Source organism: Bos grunniens, chromosome 10, assembly GCF_055505025.1.
Source record: "Bos grunniens cultivar Pamir isolate PY7600 chromosome 10, Bosgru_T2T1.0, whole genome shotgun sequence".
Lineage (NCBI taxonomy): Eukaryota > Metazoa > Chordata > Mammalia > Artiodactyla > Bovidae > Bos > Bos grunniens.
The window spans coordinates 100,430,799-100,444,413 of NC_141174.1; the positions used below are offsets into that span (position 1 = coordinate 100,430,799).

Sequence of the window (13,615 nt, forward strand, 5' to 3'; positions counted from 1 at the left end):
ACAAATGCACTATATAGTGTTTCCCAGTGATGTTGACTTGTTTTTTAAGTGTTCTCCAAGTTGAACCAATTGTCGGAAGAGAAAGGAGAGCAGAAAATCTATTCCCCTGCCTGTTTTAAATGATGACTCATTATCCCTGCCTTTTTCAGACATACAGATGTGGACCCAAATTCTGGATGTGTGCAAGGAATAGTTACTCTTTCCTCCTCAAGCCTGTTTTCTCATCTATAAAAGTGAGGTAATAATGCTGGACCAGGTATTTCTCCATTGGTACTCAGTCCCATCCAGACCTAGCTGCAGTCTCCCATGTATTGCCAAGACGAGAGACCTGAAAATTACACCTTCCTAGGCTTCTTCACCACTTAGGTGCTCAGCTGAGACTTGAAGGCAGGAGAAAAAAGGAGGCGATTTTGCTTCTGGCAGCACCTGCAGCACTTACTGTTGCATTCCCTAAAAGTGAGGATTCCACAGCCTTAGACGTGGTGGTACCTTCTCCAGCAGTTGCAGCAAGAGTCATTCCTACAGTGGTGGTGGCCCCGGCAGTGTCAGCGCCAAGCACAGGCTCCCGGGGGGCCAGCTCTAAGGCAGAAGCAGCTTTGAATCTTTGGGTGACTTCCCCATCTCCCCCGCTACTCCTGCAGCCCAGGGGCAGCACAGCATCCAGGCCACAGACTCTTGGTCTTTTTGTTCCTTCAGTCCTGCTCATACCTGTGCACTGATTTCTGCCTTAATCCCTCTCTGCTGGAAAGGCCTAGTAACTGAGAGATACATCAGCTTCTGTAGGGTATCATAAGGTTGAAACGAGATAATACATAGCTAGTAAACTGCTCAGTACTTGGAACATGGTACATGCCAGCTATTTTTCCATTATTCTGTCTAATCATCATGGGTTATGATCTGGCTCCCCCTTCTCAGTCCTGTTAGGTGAAGATGATGACCTTTCTTTTCTTAACTTTCAAAGGATTTTGGTGAAGTGGACCTGGTTTGAGAAAGTTATGGATGAAGACTCTGGGAAACTGGCAGAAGCAGAAGGAATCAAGCAGGGATGGACCAGCAAGTGAGTATGCAAAAGGGCAGAGAAAAGAGATGCACCTCTGCTTTCTAAATCGACAGTGCATACAAAAAGAATCTTGATGGTTATCTGAAAACATGACATAATGTGGAACATCTCATAATGTGGTTATTGTCATTGTTGTTCAGTTGCTAAATTGTGTCCAACTCTTCATGACCCATGGACAGCAACATGCCAGGCTCCTCTGTCCTCCACTATCTCCTGGAGCTTGCTTGAATTCATGTCCATTTAGTTGGTGATGCTATCTATTCATCTCATAATTATAAGTCACATAAAATACCACTCATGTAGGCACCCAAAGTAAAACACAGTCCCCATTAGATAGAAATAAAGTGAATTTCACTAGTAAGTGATTTCTAAGTCTTCCTCTCTTAGACCTATCATATTGCCCAGCCTACTTTGCAGAGAGGGTTCAAAACCGCTATTTAGGAATTTTTCTTTTTTTTATTAAGCACAAACACACAAGTATATTCATATGAACAATCTGACCTGCTGGGTAAAATGTAACACGACTCATTTTCTCTGTTCTTGAAAGGGGTTTTACTCAAGTTTAAGCAACAATATCAGTCTTGAGAGCCAATAACTCAGTCTCACCTAAGAGATATCTCTCTAACCATGATCCTGTCTTCCCAGTTCAGTTCAGTTGCTCAGATGTGTCCGACTCTTTGCAATTCCATGGACTGCAGCATGCCAGGCTTCCCTGTCCATCACCAACTCCAAGAACTTGCTCAAACTCACGTCCATCAAATTGGTGATACCATCCAACAATCCCATCCTCTGTCGTCCCCTTCTCCTCCCACCTTCAATCCTTCCCAGCATCAGGGTCCTTTCCAAGGAGTCAGTTTTCGCATCAGGTGGCCAAAGTATTGGCGTTTCGGCTTCAACATCGGTCCTACCAATGAATATTCACCCTGACTTCCTTTAGAATGGACTGGTTGGATATCCTTGCAGTCCAAGGGACTCTCAAAGGTCTTCTCCAACACCACAGTTCAAAAGCATCAATTCTTTGGTGCTCAGCTTCCTTTATAGTCCAACTCTCATATCCATATCTGATTACTGGAAAAGCCATAGCTTTGACTAGACGGACCTTTGTTGGCAAAGTAATGTCTCCAACATTAAATGCTTAAATATTAAATGCTTTTTAATATGCTGTCTAGGTTGGTCACAGCTTTTCTTCCAAAGAGCAAGCATCTTTTAATTTCATGGCTGCAGTCACCATCTGCAGTGATTTTGGAGCTCAAAAAAATAAAGTATCTCACTGTTTCCATTTTTCCCCATCTATTTGCCACAAAGTGATGGGACTAGATGCCATGATCTTAGTTCTCTGAATATTGAGCTTTAAGCCAACTTTTTCACTCTCCTCTTTCACTTTCATCAAGAAGCTCTTCAGTTCTTCTTCACTTTCTGCCATCAGTTCAGTTCAGTTGCTCAGTCGTGTCCGACTCTTTGCGACCCCGTGAATCGCAGCACGCCAGGCCTCCCTGTCCATCACCAACTCCTGGAGTTCACTCAAACTCATGTCCAGCGAGTCGGTGATGCCATCCAGCCATCTCATCCTCTGTCGTCCCCTTCTCCTCCTGTGCCCAATCCCCCCCAGCACAGAGTCTTTTCCAATGAGTCAACTCTTCGCATGAGGTGGCCAAAGTATTGGAGTTTCAGCTTTAGCATCAGTCCTTCCAAAGAATACCCAGGACCGATCTCCTTTAGAATGGACTGGTTGGACCTCCTTGCAGTCCAAGGGACTCTCAAGAGTCTTCTCCAACGCCACAGTTCAAAACCATCAATTCTTCGTCTCTCAGTCTTCTTCACAGTCCAACTCTCACATCCATACATGACCACTTCAAAAACCATAGCCTTGACTAGACGGACCTTTGTTGGCAAAGTAATGCCATAAAGGTGGTATTATCTGTGTATCTGAGGTTACTGATATTTATCCCAGCAATCTTGATTCCAGCTTGTGCTTCATCCAGCCCAGCGTTTCTCATGATGTACTCTGCATATAAGTTAAAAAGCAGGGTGACAATATACAACCTTGACGTACGCCTTTCCCGATTTTGAACCAGTCTGTTATTCCATGTCCAGTTCTAACTGTAGCTTCTTGACCCGCATACAGATTTCTCAGGAGGCAGGTCAGGTGGTCTGGTATCCCTATCTCTTGAAGAATTTTCCACAGTTTGTTGTGATCCACACAGTCAAAGGCTTTGGTATAGTCAATAAAGCAGAAACAGATGTTTTTCTGGAACTCTTTTGCTTTTTCAATGATCCAATGGTTGTTGGCAATTTGGTCTCTGGTTCCTCTGCCTTTTCTAAATCCAGCTTGAACATCTGGAAGTTCACAGTTCATGTACTGTTGAAGCCTGGCTTGGAGAATTTTGAGAGATTTTTTATTTTGCTAGCATGTGAGATGACTGCAATTGTGCGGTAGTTTGAACATTCTTTGGCATTGCCCTTTTTTGGGATGGAATGAAAACTGACCTTTTCCAGTCCTGTGGTCACTGTTGAGTTTTCCAAATTTGCTGGCATATTGAGTGCAGAACTTTCGCAGCATCATCTTTTAGGATTTGAAATAGTTCAACTGGAATTCCATCACCTCCACTAGCTTTGTTGTAGTGATGCTTCCTAAGGCCCACTTGACTTTGCATTTCAGGATGTCTGGCTCTTGGTGGGTGATCACACCATTGTGGCTATCTGGGTCATGAAGATCTTTTTGGGGTCATGAAGATCTTGTCTTCTCAGATAAAAACATTTAAATCTTTTACATATTAATGTATATCATTAACCCAATACATATTATATATACATATTATACATACTATATAATATATATTTTCAAAATATTATACATATTTTTAAAAATTTAGTCTTAACTACAATACAGAGAGTAAGTTCCCATCAATATTTTATGAAATCATCCTCTGAAACTCTGGCTTTTTAAGAGAAATGCTTCAGGACCTCTAGCTTATTTCATCTCAAAAAAACAAAAAACAACAACAACAAAACTCAGAAGCTCTCTGTTATTGTGAGGGGACCAACAGTCACGCACTATGAGAATATCCTGGTTAAACTGCAGCTGGGGCCTGGAACTGCTGCTGAAAATTTAAAACCGACGGCCGTTCCGCTTACCTCCTCCTGGTGGGCTGCACAGAGTCATTGTCGCTCCCACACGAGGGGTTTCGGCGGCGTGTGTAAGGGAACTTGGGGGATTTCGTGCGGTCGTTGGGGGAGTTATAGAGTCCGCTGGAGTGGAAGAGGAATGGTCAAGGATGTCTGCAGAGGGCTGGGAGAAGCAATACCCTAAGCTGGACCTAGGGAAGTGCTCATAACTGCCATTCTCTACTTTCCGGGGAATACTGGGTCTTGGGCATATGGTTCTCTTTCCTGACAAGATTTATTGAAAGAAGAGTAAGATCTAGTAAAATAAATCAGGAATGGGCTTGTTTTACTGGACTTCAAAAGAAATGAGCGCACAAATGATGGCAACAGTAACAACAATCCGCGTTTAAGATGAATCTACACATGCTTGCTGAGGGCTTTATACTCATTATCCCAGTTTATCTCCAGGTCAACCCTAGTCACTGAAGTACAGGTATTAGACCCATTTAACAGTAAAGAAAACAGAAATACAGAATATTTAGTTAAGCAGCCAAGTACCCAGGAAAGAGGCAGAGTTAGAATCTGAACCATCGCATGGTCAGACCTGGAACCATCATTCAACTTATCAATAAATTATGAAGCAGATCTGTCCCTGGTATGGTAATTGTGAACAAAATTAACTAAATATTTATTTCTAGGAATAAACGTCATCTAAAAGCACTATTCATCAACGGTAGTTTTCAATTTAAGTTTTAACAAGAACAATGCAGTTGGGGAAATTATCATCAATATGTCATTTCAAGCATCCAGATGACCACCTAAGCCATCCTCACCAACTTTCAGGCAGTTTCTTAGTATACGCACGTTTTCCTTTCTGTCTTTCCAGGAGAAAGTTTCATGTTAGGACACATGCTGTTGACTTCGACTTCAGAAGTTCTCAGTCATGCTGATCTAGGAATCTGACTGCCTTGTCCACAGTTAGTCATCACCAGCCACAAAGCAAATTCCATTGTTTAACAAGCTGCAATTGCCAACCCCATTTATACTGTTCTCCTTTATAAAAACAAGGATTCTCTTTACCTTTGGGGGCCATTTTCTTCCCACGGTGCATGAGATTTGCTTCTCTGGGTATCAGGGCTGTTTTCATTCTTTGCTTTCTTAAAGCTTTAATTTAAAAAAACAAACAAACAAAAAAGAGTGGAAAATAAATTAAATAGAAAATAAAAGAAAATTAACTCACATACTTATTTCTTCAGTAAAATTATTTAACAAATGTTTTAAAATGTGTTTTTATTCATACCTATGACTCATTCCAGAAAAAAAGGTAAAGTGGCTGCCTAAAAAAGAATAATAATAATAATAATAAACTTTCCAGCTGTACCTTGGTGGTCTCTTTGCCTCTTCTTTCTTTCTAGTTTTACTGCCGTAAGTCACCCAAATGCCAAGTCATCAATTGTTAAAAGAAATTTTCTAGAGTCCACCTGCAGTATGGGAAGGGGCTTCCCTGATAGCTCAGTTGGTAAAGAATCCACCTGCAATGCAGGACACCCCGGTGCAATTCCTGGGTTGGGAAGATCTGCTGGAGAAGGGATAGGCTACCCACTCCAGTATTCTTGGGCTTCCCTTGTGGCTCAGCTGGTAAAGAATCCACCTGCAATGAGGGAGACCTGGGTTCAAACCCTGGGTTGGGAGGATCCCCTGGAGAAGGGAAAGGCTACCCACACCGGTATTCTGGCCTGGAGAATTCTGGCAGGATGAGAAACAGGGGGAACCAGCAAGCCAAAAACACAAGGCTGACAAGAAAGGAAAGTTGAGTATCCTGGCTCATGTGGCTGGTTCCCTCTTTCAGTAGTGGTCAGAGACCGCTGGCTTTGGATCTGGGTCTGAATTTGTGCAGGCCGGTCAGCTTTGGGCAGGTTCAGGCCGCCCAAATTGACCTTCTCTGCCCCCAGCTTCCGCCGTATCTTGGCTTCATCCTTCCAAATCAGAATGACTTTCAAATCTTATTTCCTGACCTAGTATCATCTTTCTGTCCCAAGAATGTAAATATAACTGAGCTGTTATTCAACCTCAACAATTATTTTAGAAACACTGGGAGACACAAGGCAGGGGCTCATCAAAAGCCTCCCGTCACCAGGGGAGGACAGAAGGTGTGCCACCTCTCACTTCCCTGGGAGCCTCCACTTCAGAAAAAGATAGAGCTACTTAACTCCTAATCCATGTTTAACCCCAGCTTTCTGAGGAATCCTCTATTTAATTGTCCTGGAATATAGTCATAGCAGAGTTCTTTGTAACAGCAAAGAAAGAGGAGAGAAAAAATGACAAGGTAATTTCAAAAAATGAAAATATACTTGTACCCTAGTATATGATATTCATCTAGGGAGTTATAAAGCCTAAAAAATTAGATATTTGACAAAGGCATGTTAAAGAGCACTAGTATTCGTAGACGGTAGGTATATTTTATTTATGTTATTCTTAAAAAGATTAAAAAACATTTGGAAGATCAAATTTCTAAAGTAAAACTTTAATTTTGAAAGGAGGAAAAGTAATAAATATGGTATGTAGAAAGATACAGTAGAAAGTTTGGGTGTGTTTAATAAATCAGAGAGAAAAGAGAAAAGGGAGATTGAGCAGTGCAGTAGGGACATGAAAGAGGAACTGAGAGAGCAGCAGCAGAATAATGAAATCTCAGGGGGCAAATTAACTGAATGCAGTCTCTGAGCTAGTTCTCATCTGGAGCTTGAGTGGGAAAATTTGGCAGTCCTTCAGGTATCAGTCCTATGGGCAAGAATGCAGTTGTGGAGCGGACTGCACTCCTTCCATACACTCTAAAAAGCCTTGGGATCTGAATTTCATGCATGACCATTCTTATGTTAGACTCACCGTAAGCATACCCTGTACATACAGATTCAGCTGACCCTCTAGCCACAACTACGAGGCTACGAGAAGCACAGCACATGAAAGTACATCAATGCTGGTATAAAATCGATAGTGGGGAGCTGCTACAGGACACAGGGAGCCCAGTCCAGCGCTCGGTGCCAACCTAGAGGGGTGGGATGGCGGGGAGTGGGGGGAAGGCCCACGGGGAGGGGTATACTTATGGCTGGTTCTTGCTGTTGTACCGCAGAAACTAACACAACATTGTAAAGCAATTATCAACCCATCAAAACAAGAATGCAAAAAGAGAAAAGAGGAAGAAAGTGTACACGAAAGCAAAGAACTTATCATTCCAAAAAGGGAATCTATACAGGGAGCACCCAGCACGTAAACAAAGAAAATGAAGGCGAAACCTTGGGGAAAACACTGCAACTCTGAGAAATTTCAGAACTTAGAATTATTTTGCTGAGAAATCATACACTATATTTCTCCAAGTAGCAACAATCCAATTGAATGAAAACACCATTATTATTTTTTTTGGGGGGGGGAGGTGCTTTGCAGATACTGCATTTTTTTTTTTTTTTTACTTTACAATATTGTATTATTTATTAACAAAAGATGGAGTAGATGATCTAAGAAGTTTCTCAAGGTCACATATCTCGGAAATATGTGACTTCTCTACAATACGTATGGAGTACTCTCTATAGAGAGCTCACTGTATGTGCAACATTCTGTTCCATGAACATAATTGGAGATAGGAAAAAGTGACGCTGAAACAGTGTCTGAACAGAGAACAAGGCTGATCTTTCAGGGAAACAATCCACATAATATATTAAGAGAAGGTCCTTCCGCTGGGGGATGCTTCAGGGAAAATTGATGCAAAAGACCATGACAACTCTTCATACATATGCAATCACTGCCTTCTGAAACCCTGCACCTCTAAACGCTATAAAACCTCCTTCCAGGGCCACAGTTCAGCGTACTGCTATAATGAACGCAGTACATTAAACATGAATGCTATCTACTTTACTTTCCAGGGCCCTCGGAGTTAGTCCATTATATCATGCCATTTAAAAAAATCACATGGGATTTTCACTGTGTTGTGGAGAAGGCAGACCACAGACTATCTATAACTTCATCATGCTATGACGGCAGGAGCATTTCCTTCAAATGAGAGGGACATGTTCTGATTCTTTACATTTTACTGGCATCTTAAAGTATTCTTTGGCCCATTGACTATTTTCATTAAAAGTACTAATTAATTACCAGCGTGCTTCTTAACCTTGACAAAAGATAAATAGCATTTCTGTGACAGCAGATAGCAGTGTGTCCTTTCAGTTAACTAACTGACCTTTTTATTGGTGAAGGTGCGATAATTTTAGTTGTTCCTTCATTTTCTCCATTTTCCATATTCTCAGTCACCCGATTTATGCTGTTTGATCCTAGTAGCAAAGCAGAGGAAAGAAAGAGACATTGGAGAAGAAAAAAAAAGGAGGCAGTGGTCAGAAAAACACAAAATAAATGGAAAAAAAAATTTTAATGTAAACTTAGGGACATCATGGCACAATGTACTGGTAAAATATAATTCTAAATACATAATGAATTGCTCAATAAATCTGAGATAATATTTTCTGAAATGTACTAAACCCTGAACATGACAATGTCCAAGGGGTCTGGGTTATGGCACCATTTGAAAATAGGATGTTTTGAGACTTCAGTGTTTACAAAGTTCCCACATCATGGACATTCTTTAAACCGTTAAATAAGAATCTAAGATATTTAGTACTATTATACTGGAATGTAAGCCATTCCAATAGGTTTTTGACAACTGTGTTGTGAAAAAAATTACTGTTTCTTGGCATGCCGTTGACAACCCTCATTCTCATTCAAACCTACCCCAAATATTTCAGACCTGAAAATACTCCAACTCATAATGCAAATGGAAAAAACAGACTAATATAGATATGATTTGTATCACTCACATTAAAAAAAAAAACATTTTCAAGTGTGCTTTTTAATGTAAACATCCCTAAAAGGCTAAAACTAACTTTTTAAAAGCTGCTATCCCCCAGATTTGCACACATGCTAGATGGACCAGCAGAGGGCACCCCCAGCAGACACAACGATGGAAACTGATCAAATCTAGCACAGCAGCCAAGCCCATCCAGGAAATCTGGATCCCATTCTTGGGGGAGAGGCTGATAAGCCTGCAGGGGAGAGATGTGCAGGCACTGATGGCTAGTCTCCTCTCTAGTGGCACGCCCCCCACTCCAGGAGGATGGACGCCTGCAGTCCTGGTTCAATCATGTGGCAGGCAGGCGTGTCCTCCTCAGAAAGCCATCTTGTATGTCCATGGGTCAAGTCCTTCAATCCAAAGTATAATTATCGTTGCTGCTGCTGCTAAGTCACTTCAGTCGTGTCCGACTCTGTGCGACCCCAGAGACAGCCTCCTACCAGGCTCCTCTGTCCCTGGGATTCTCTAGGCAAGAACACTGGAGTGGGTTGCCATTTCCTTCTCCAATATAATCACGGCTAACAGTTTCCAAATTCTAAGGTAAGTCTGTAATACTAGTAAGAGCTGATACCTGTTGAGCACTTACTATGTGGTGGGTGCTGACCAAGTAAAAGTCGCTCAGTTGTGTCCGATTCTTTGCGACTCCATGGACCCTCCGTCTATGGGATTCTCCAGGCAAGAATACTGGAGTGGGTTGCAATTCCCTTCTCCAGGGATCAAACCCAGGTCTCCTGCATTGCAGGCAGATTCTTTACCATTTGAGCCACCAAACTGTCCTAAGTACTTCTGGTTTATTTACTTATATAATCCTCAAAATAATCCTCTAATATGGATACTAATTATTTCCCCATTTTATAGATAAGAAAAACAGGACTTTGCCAAGGTCCCACAGCTCATGAGCGAAGGCCCAGCTTTTAAACCCACCAATCTGGCTCCTGAGAATTAGCTCAAAACCACCACAATGCACAGCCTTCCATGGCCACCTGTGCCTCATCCTCAGGAGCCAGTCTAAATTAAGGATACACTGGGAGAAACAGACTCTCTGGAAGGTAAGTGAAAAGAATACCCAATGAGGAGGACATTTAATCGTCAACAAAGAGAAGAACTCTCTGCCAAGGGCAACCAACCTTGAGAGATAACAAGAGAAACATGTGAGCACCCTGAAGTTGGCGACTCCCTCCAGGACATTGGGAGGCAGCTTTGGCTACTGATCAGGAATGATAAACATTAATGAATACACCTTAGACACGGAAAGCAAACAGGGGTTTCAAATCAGCACTCCATAAACTATTACGAGCAATTTGACATGGATTCAATACCTGAATTTTGTTCCAGTTTCGGAATCCTGAAGTGAAAAGGTGAACCTGAAGATGGCATCAAACGTAAGCTCACATGGGAGCAACATTCAGAATTCAGGCATTATAAGAGTACGGTCGGATGAATGGGACACAACCAACTCCCTCTGAACAACCGCCAATGCAATCAGACACTGGAGTGGCCAGTCACTGTCTACTTTGCCATAACCCTTAATAAAAATCACAAGGGCATATTCCCAAAATTGCAGGCGTAGATGTGAGAAGGAGCTGCTTCTCAAAAGTGGGAACTCTGTGTGATATGGCCCTGGGACAGTGACAAGAGGGATTAATTCATTTGTGCCCCAGACAGCTGATGTGTCCCCATAATCAATATTTTTAATAGTTTTAAATACATGTTTTGTAAATGCAGCATTGTTCTAAGCTGGTATTACTAATTTATAATATAAGGGAAATTCACAGACCCAGGGCTATTTCCCAGGCTGGGGGAAGAAGGGGGCACAGCAGGGAAACCAGCCCAAGTGCCCAGTGGCAACAACAGCAGTGAAAGAAGCACCGAGTGAAAGCAAGCATCACTTAAACTGAAGTCCTGTGCAGCTAGCTGGGGGATAAACCTGGGTTTGCTTCAAGTCTTATCACTTTTGACTGAGCTGCTGCTGCTGCTAAGTCGCATCAGTCGTGTCCGACTCAGTCCCCATGGACTGCAGCCCACCAGGCTCCTCCATCCATGGGATTTTCCAGGCAAGAGTACTGGAGTGGGGTGCCATTGCTTTCTCCGTTTGACTGAGCAGTCGGTCTCTTTTTGGCTTTTTTTTTTTGGGGGGGGGTTGTTGTTTGTTTGTTTTTTGTCCTTTGTTTGATTTTAAAATTTTTATTAGAGTATAGTTGATTCACAATGTTGTGTTACTTTCTGCTGTACAGCAAAGTGAATCAGTTATACATACATATACCCACTCTTTCTTAGATTCTTCTCTCATGTAGGTCATTACAGAGTACTGGGTAGAGTTCCTTGTGCTACACAGTAGTTCCTTATTATTTATTTTACACAAAGTAGTGTGTATGTGTCAATCCCAACCTCCCAATTTATCCCAGTCTTCCTCTCCCTAGCCCTGGTAACCGTAATATTGCTGAGCAGTCTTTTCTGCGGCTTGATCACTTTCACCGAGTCTCTTTCCCAAGCTTGCAAAAGCTTAATAAACAGGCCAAAAACTGAGGAATATTTTCAAATAGAAAATTTTCAAACTTTATATGTATATGTACTTCCTTAAAGAAACCAACATTTGGTTATTCACAATACCTAAGTCATAATTTTTGAGGTCAAACACTAGATCTATGGTTTTCTCAAAGAATTTCAGGGAAAAAAATCACGTACAAGCTCTCTCAGACAATCTCAGACACAATAGGCAAATGTCTTCAAAATAAACTGCTTCACTGACAAGACTATTTTACTAACATAACAGTCATATAATACATACACTCAAACACATCGTAACTAGATAGGGTAATCCAATTTAATTTATATTTTTTTATACTCAAAACAGCATACTACTAACCAAAAAAAATCTATTTATATGCATCTCCCTCCTCTGTAAGTATGTGAACTGGACAAGTCTGAAGTGTAAAAGACTTACTAGGAAAACTAACTATAAGAAAAAAAGCTACTTATAAGCCTTAACTTACTGGGAGATTTTCTGCAGTATCCATTCATGTAATATTCATACCTTAATTATAAATTACTCTTTTTATTCATGAATGTAGGGTTCTTTAAAAACTCTAAGTAGGCAATACTTATTAGCTTTACATTAGTAAATATGCACTTAAAAGTAATAACTATACTTTAAAAATATTATATTTTAACCATTGTCCTAATTATGTCAAATGAGTGAGGTTTTTTTAATCATGCTATCATTTAAGAAGAAAGCTAAGCAATTAAATATTGCTTACTGAAATCTGCAAAGGTGAGAGAGATGGTTATGCATCCTTTAGGCTCACCGATTTTCCATTTTGCTGACATGCACTAACTGCTTTCCTTTTCAAAACTCTTCCTCCCCTCATTATCCTACCTTCCAGAACCAGCCCTTCTACATAAGCTCAGATTCTTGAACTACAGAGAAGTGGTGATCTGACAAACCAACTACGCTAAAGGGCTCATGTCTTCATGTATTAACTGGTCACAAATGGTTGCATTTTAAAGACAAAAAGGAGAAGACAAATATTAACTAAAATAATTGATAACAATGGAATTTTAGGCATTGTTCCAGAAGAAATTTTGAGGCTGGAGAAATTGGTTTTCAACATTCTTTTTTCATTGTAAATTATAACAGACCACCAGAAAAGAATATAACATACATATGTGAACTGTTTAACAAATTATTATAAAGTGAACCACTATTAAACTACTTCTCATGTCGAGAAATAAAACATTAAGGGCAGTTTTCCTACACTATAGAAATCACTCCATGTGCGGCAACTCTTTCTTTTAGAGAAGGGAAAATAGTTGTTTTCCATCTAAAATATCCAGAAACACAAATGGCCACATATATATTTCAAAAAATATTTATAATATACACAATAAAATTATTAATAAAAGTGAATAAGGCCTCAAAATCTTAATAAAATGAAGGGCATATCACTGAGGCCCCATGATTTCCAGCACAGTGTTTTATAGTATTCAGTGAAGGTTTGTTACTATAGAGGATGTCTTTCTGTTTCTACTATTTTTTCCAACTAGAAGGGAAAATTGAGGATAATAATGTTATGTTTAAAAAGTGTCAAAACTAAGACAAAAAAAAAATCTGGATGTGGCAGTATGGAAAATGCAGGAGACGAAGTGACATGCAGCCATACTCTACAAGCCTGGGCTACTTCTCAGGGCTTTACGGCAGCCTTCCGCTATAGCATGCTCCTCCTTTCTAGCCTTTAAAATGAAAGCAGCAGATGATCTACAAAAAAAGTCAGTTATCCACATAGGATTACCAAGGCTCCTAAGTAAATTTGTATTTTATTTTACATAACATATTAACTCTAGCAAGGTCATTTAGAATTAGAAGCATCCAGTTCAACTTACATATCATTCACAGAAAAAGACAAAGGTCTGGGACTTCCTGGAGGTCCGGTTAAGACTCTATCCTCCCACTGCAGGGAGCGTGGGTTCCATTCCTGGTCAGGGAACTGAGATCCCGCATGCCACATGGTGTGGTAACCCCCCTCCCCCAAAAGACAAAGGGCTTTACTCATGAGACTGGT

General features: G+C 40.9%; 1 protein-coding gene across 12 annotated transcripts in view; it reads right to left on the bottom strand.

Moving 5' to 3' along the window:
• Positions 1-13,615, bottom strand: part of EPB41L4A (erythrocyte membrane protein band 4.1 like 4A) — a 293,459-nt gene that overhangs the window by 40,483 nt on the left and 239,361 nt on the right. For 6 of the 12 annotated variants that reach the window (XM_086323337.1, XM_086323332.1, XM_086323329.1 and 3 more), the window contains 3 exons: positions 8,394-8,484; positions 5,246-5,329; positions 4,196-4,309 (listed from right to left, as the gene is read on the bottom strand). In XM_086323337.1, the coding sequence (XP_086179463.1) occupies positions 4,196-4,309; positions 5,246-5,329; positions 8,394-8,484 (289 nt within the window). Of the gene's footprint in view, positions 1-1,496; positions 3,801-4,195; positions 4,310-5,245; positions 5,330-8,393; positions 8,485-13,615 lie in introns of those variants that run through there. The other 6 variants (XM_086323340.1, XM_086323334.1, XM_086323331.1 and 3 more) reach the window with 2 other exon arrangements.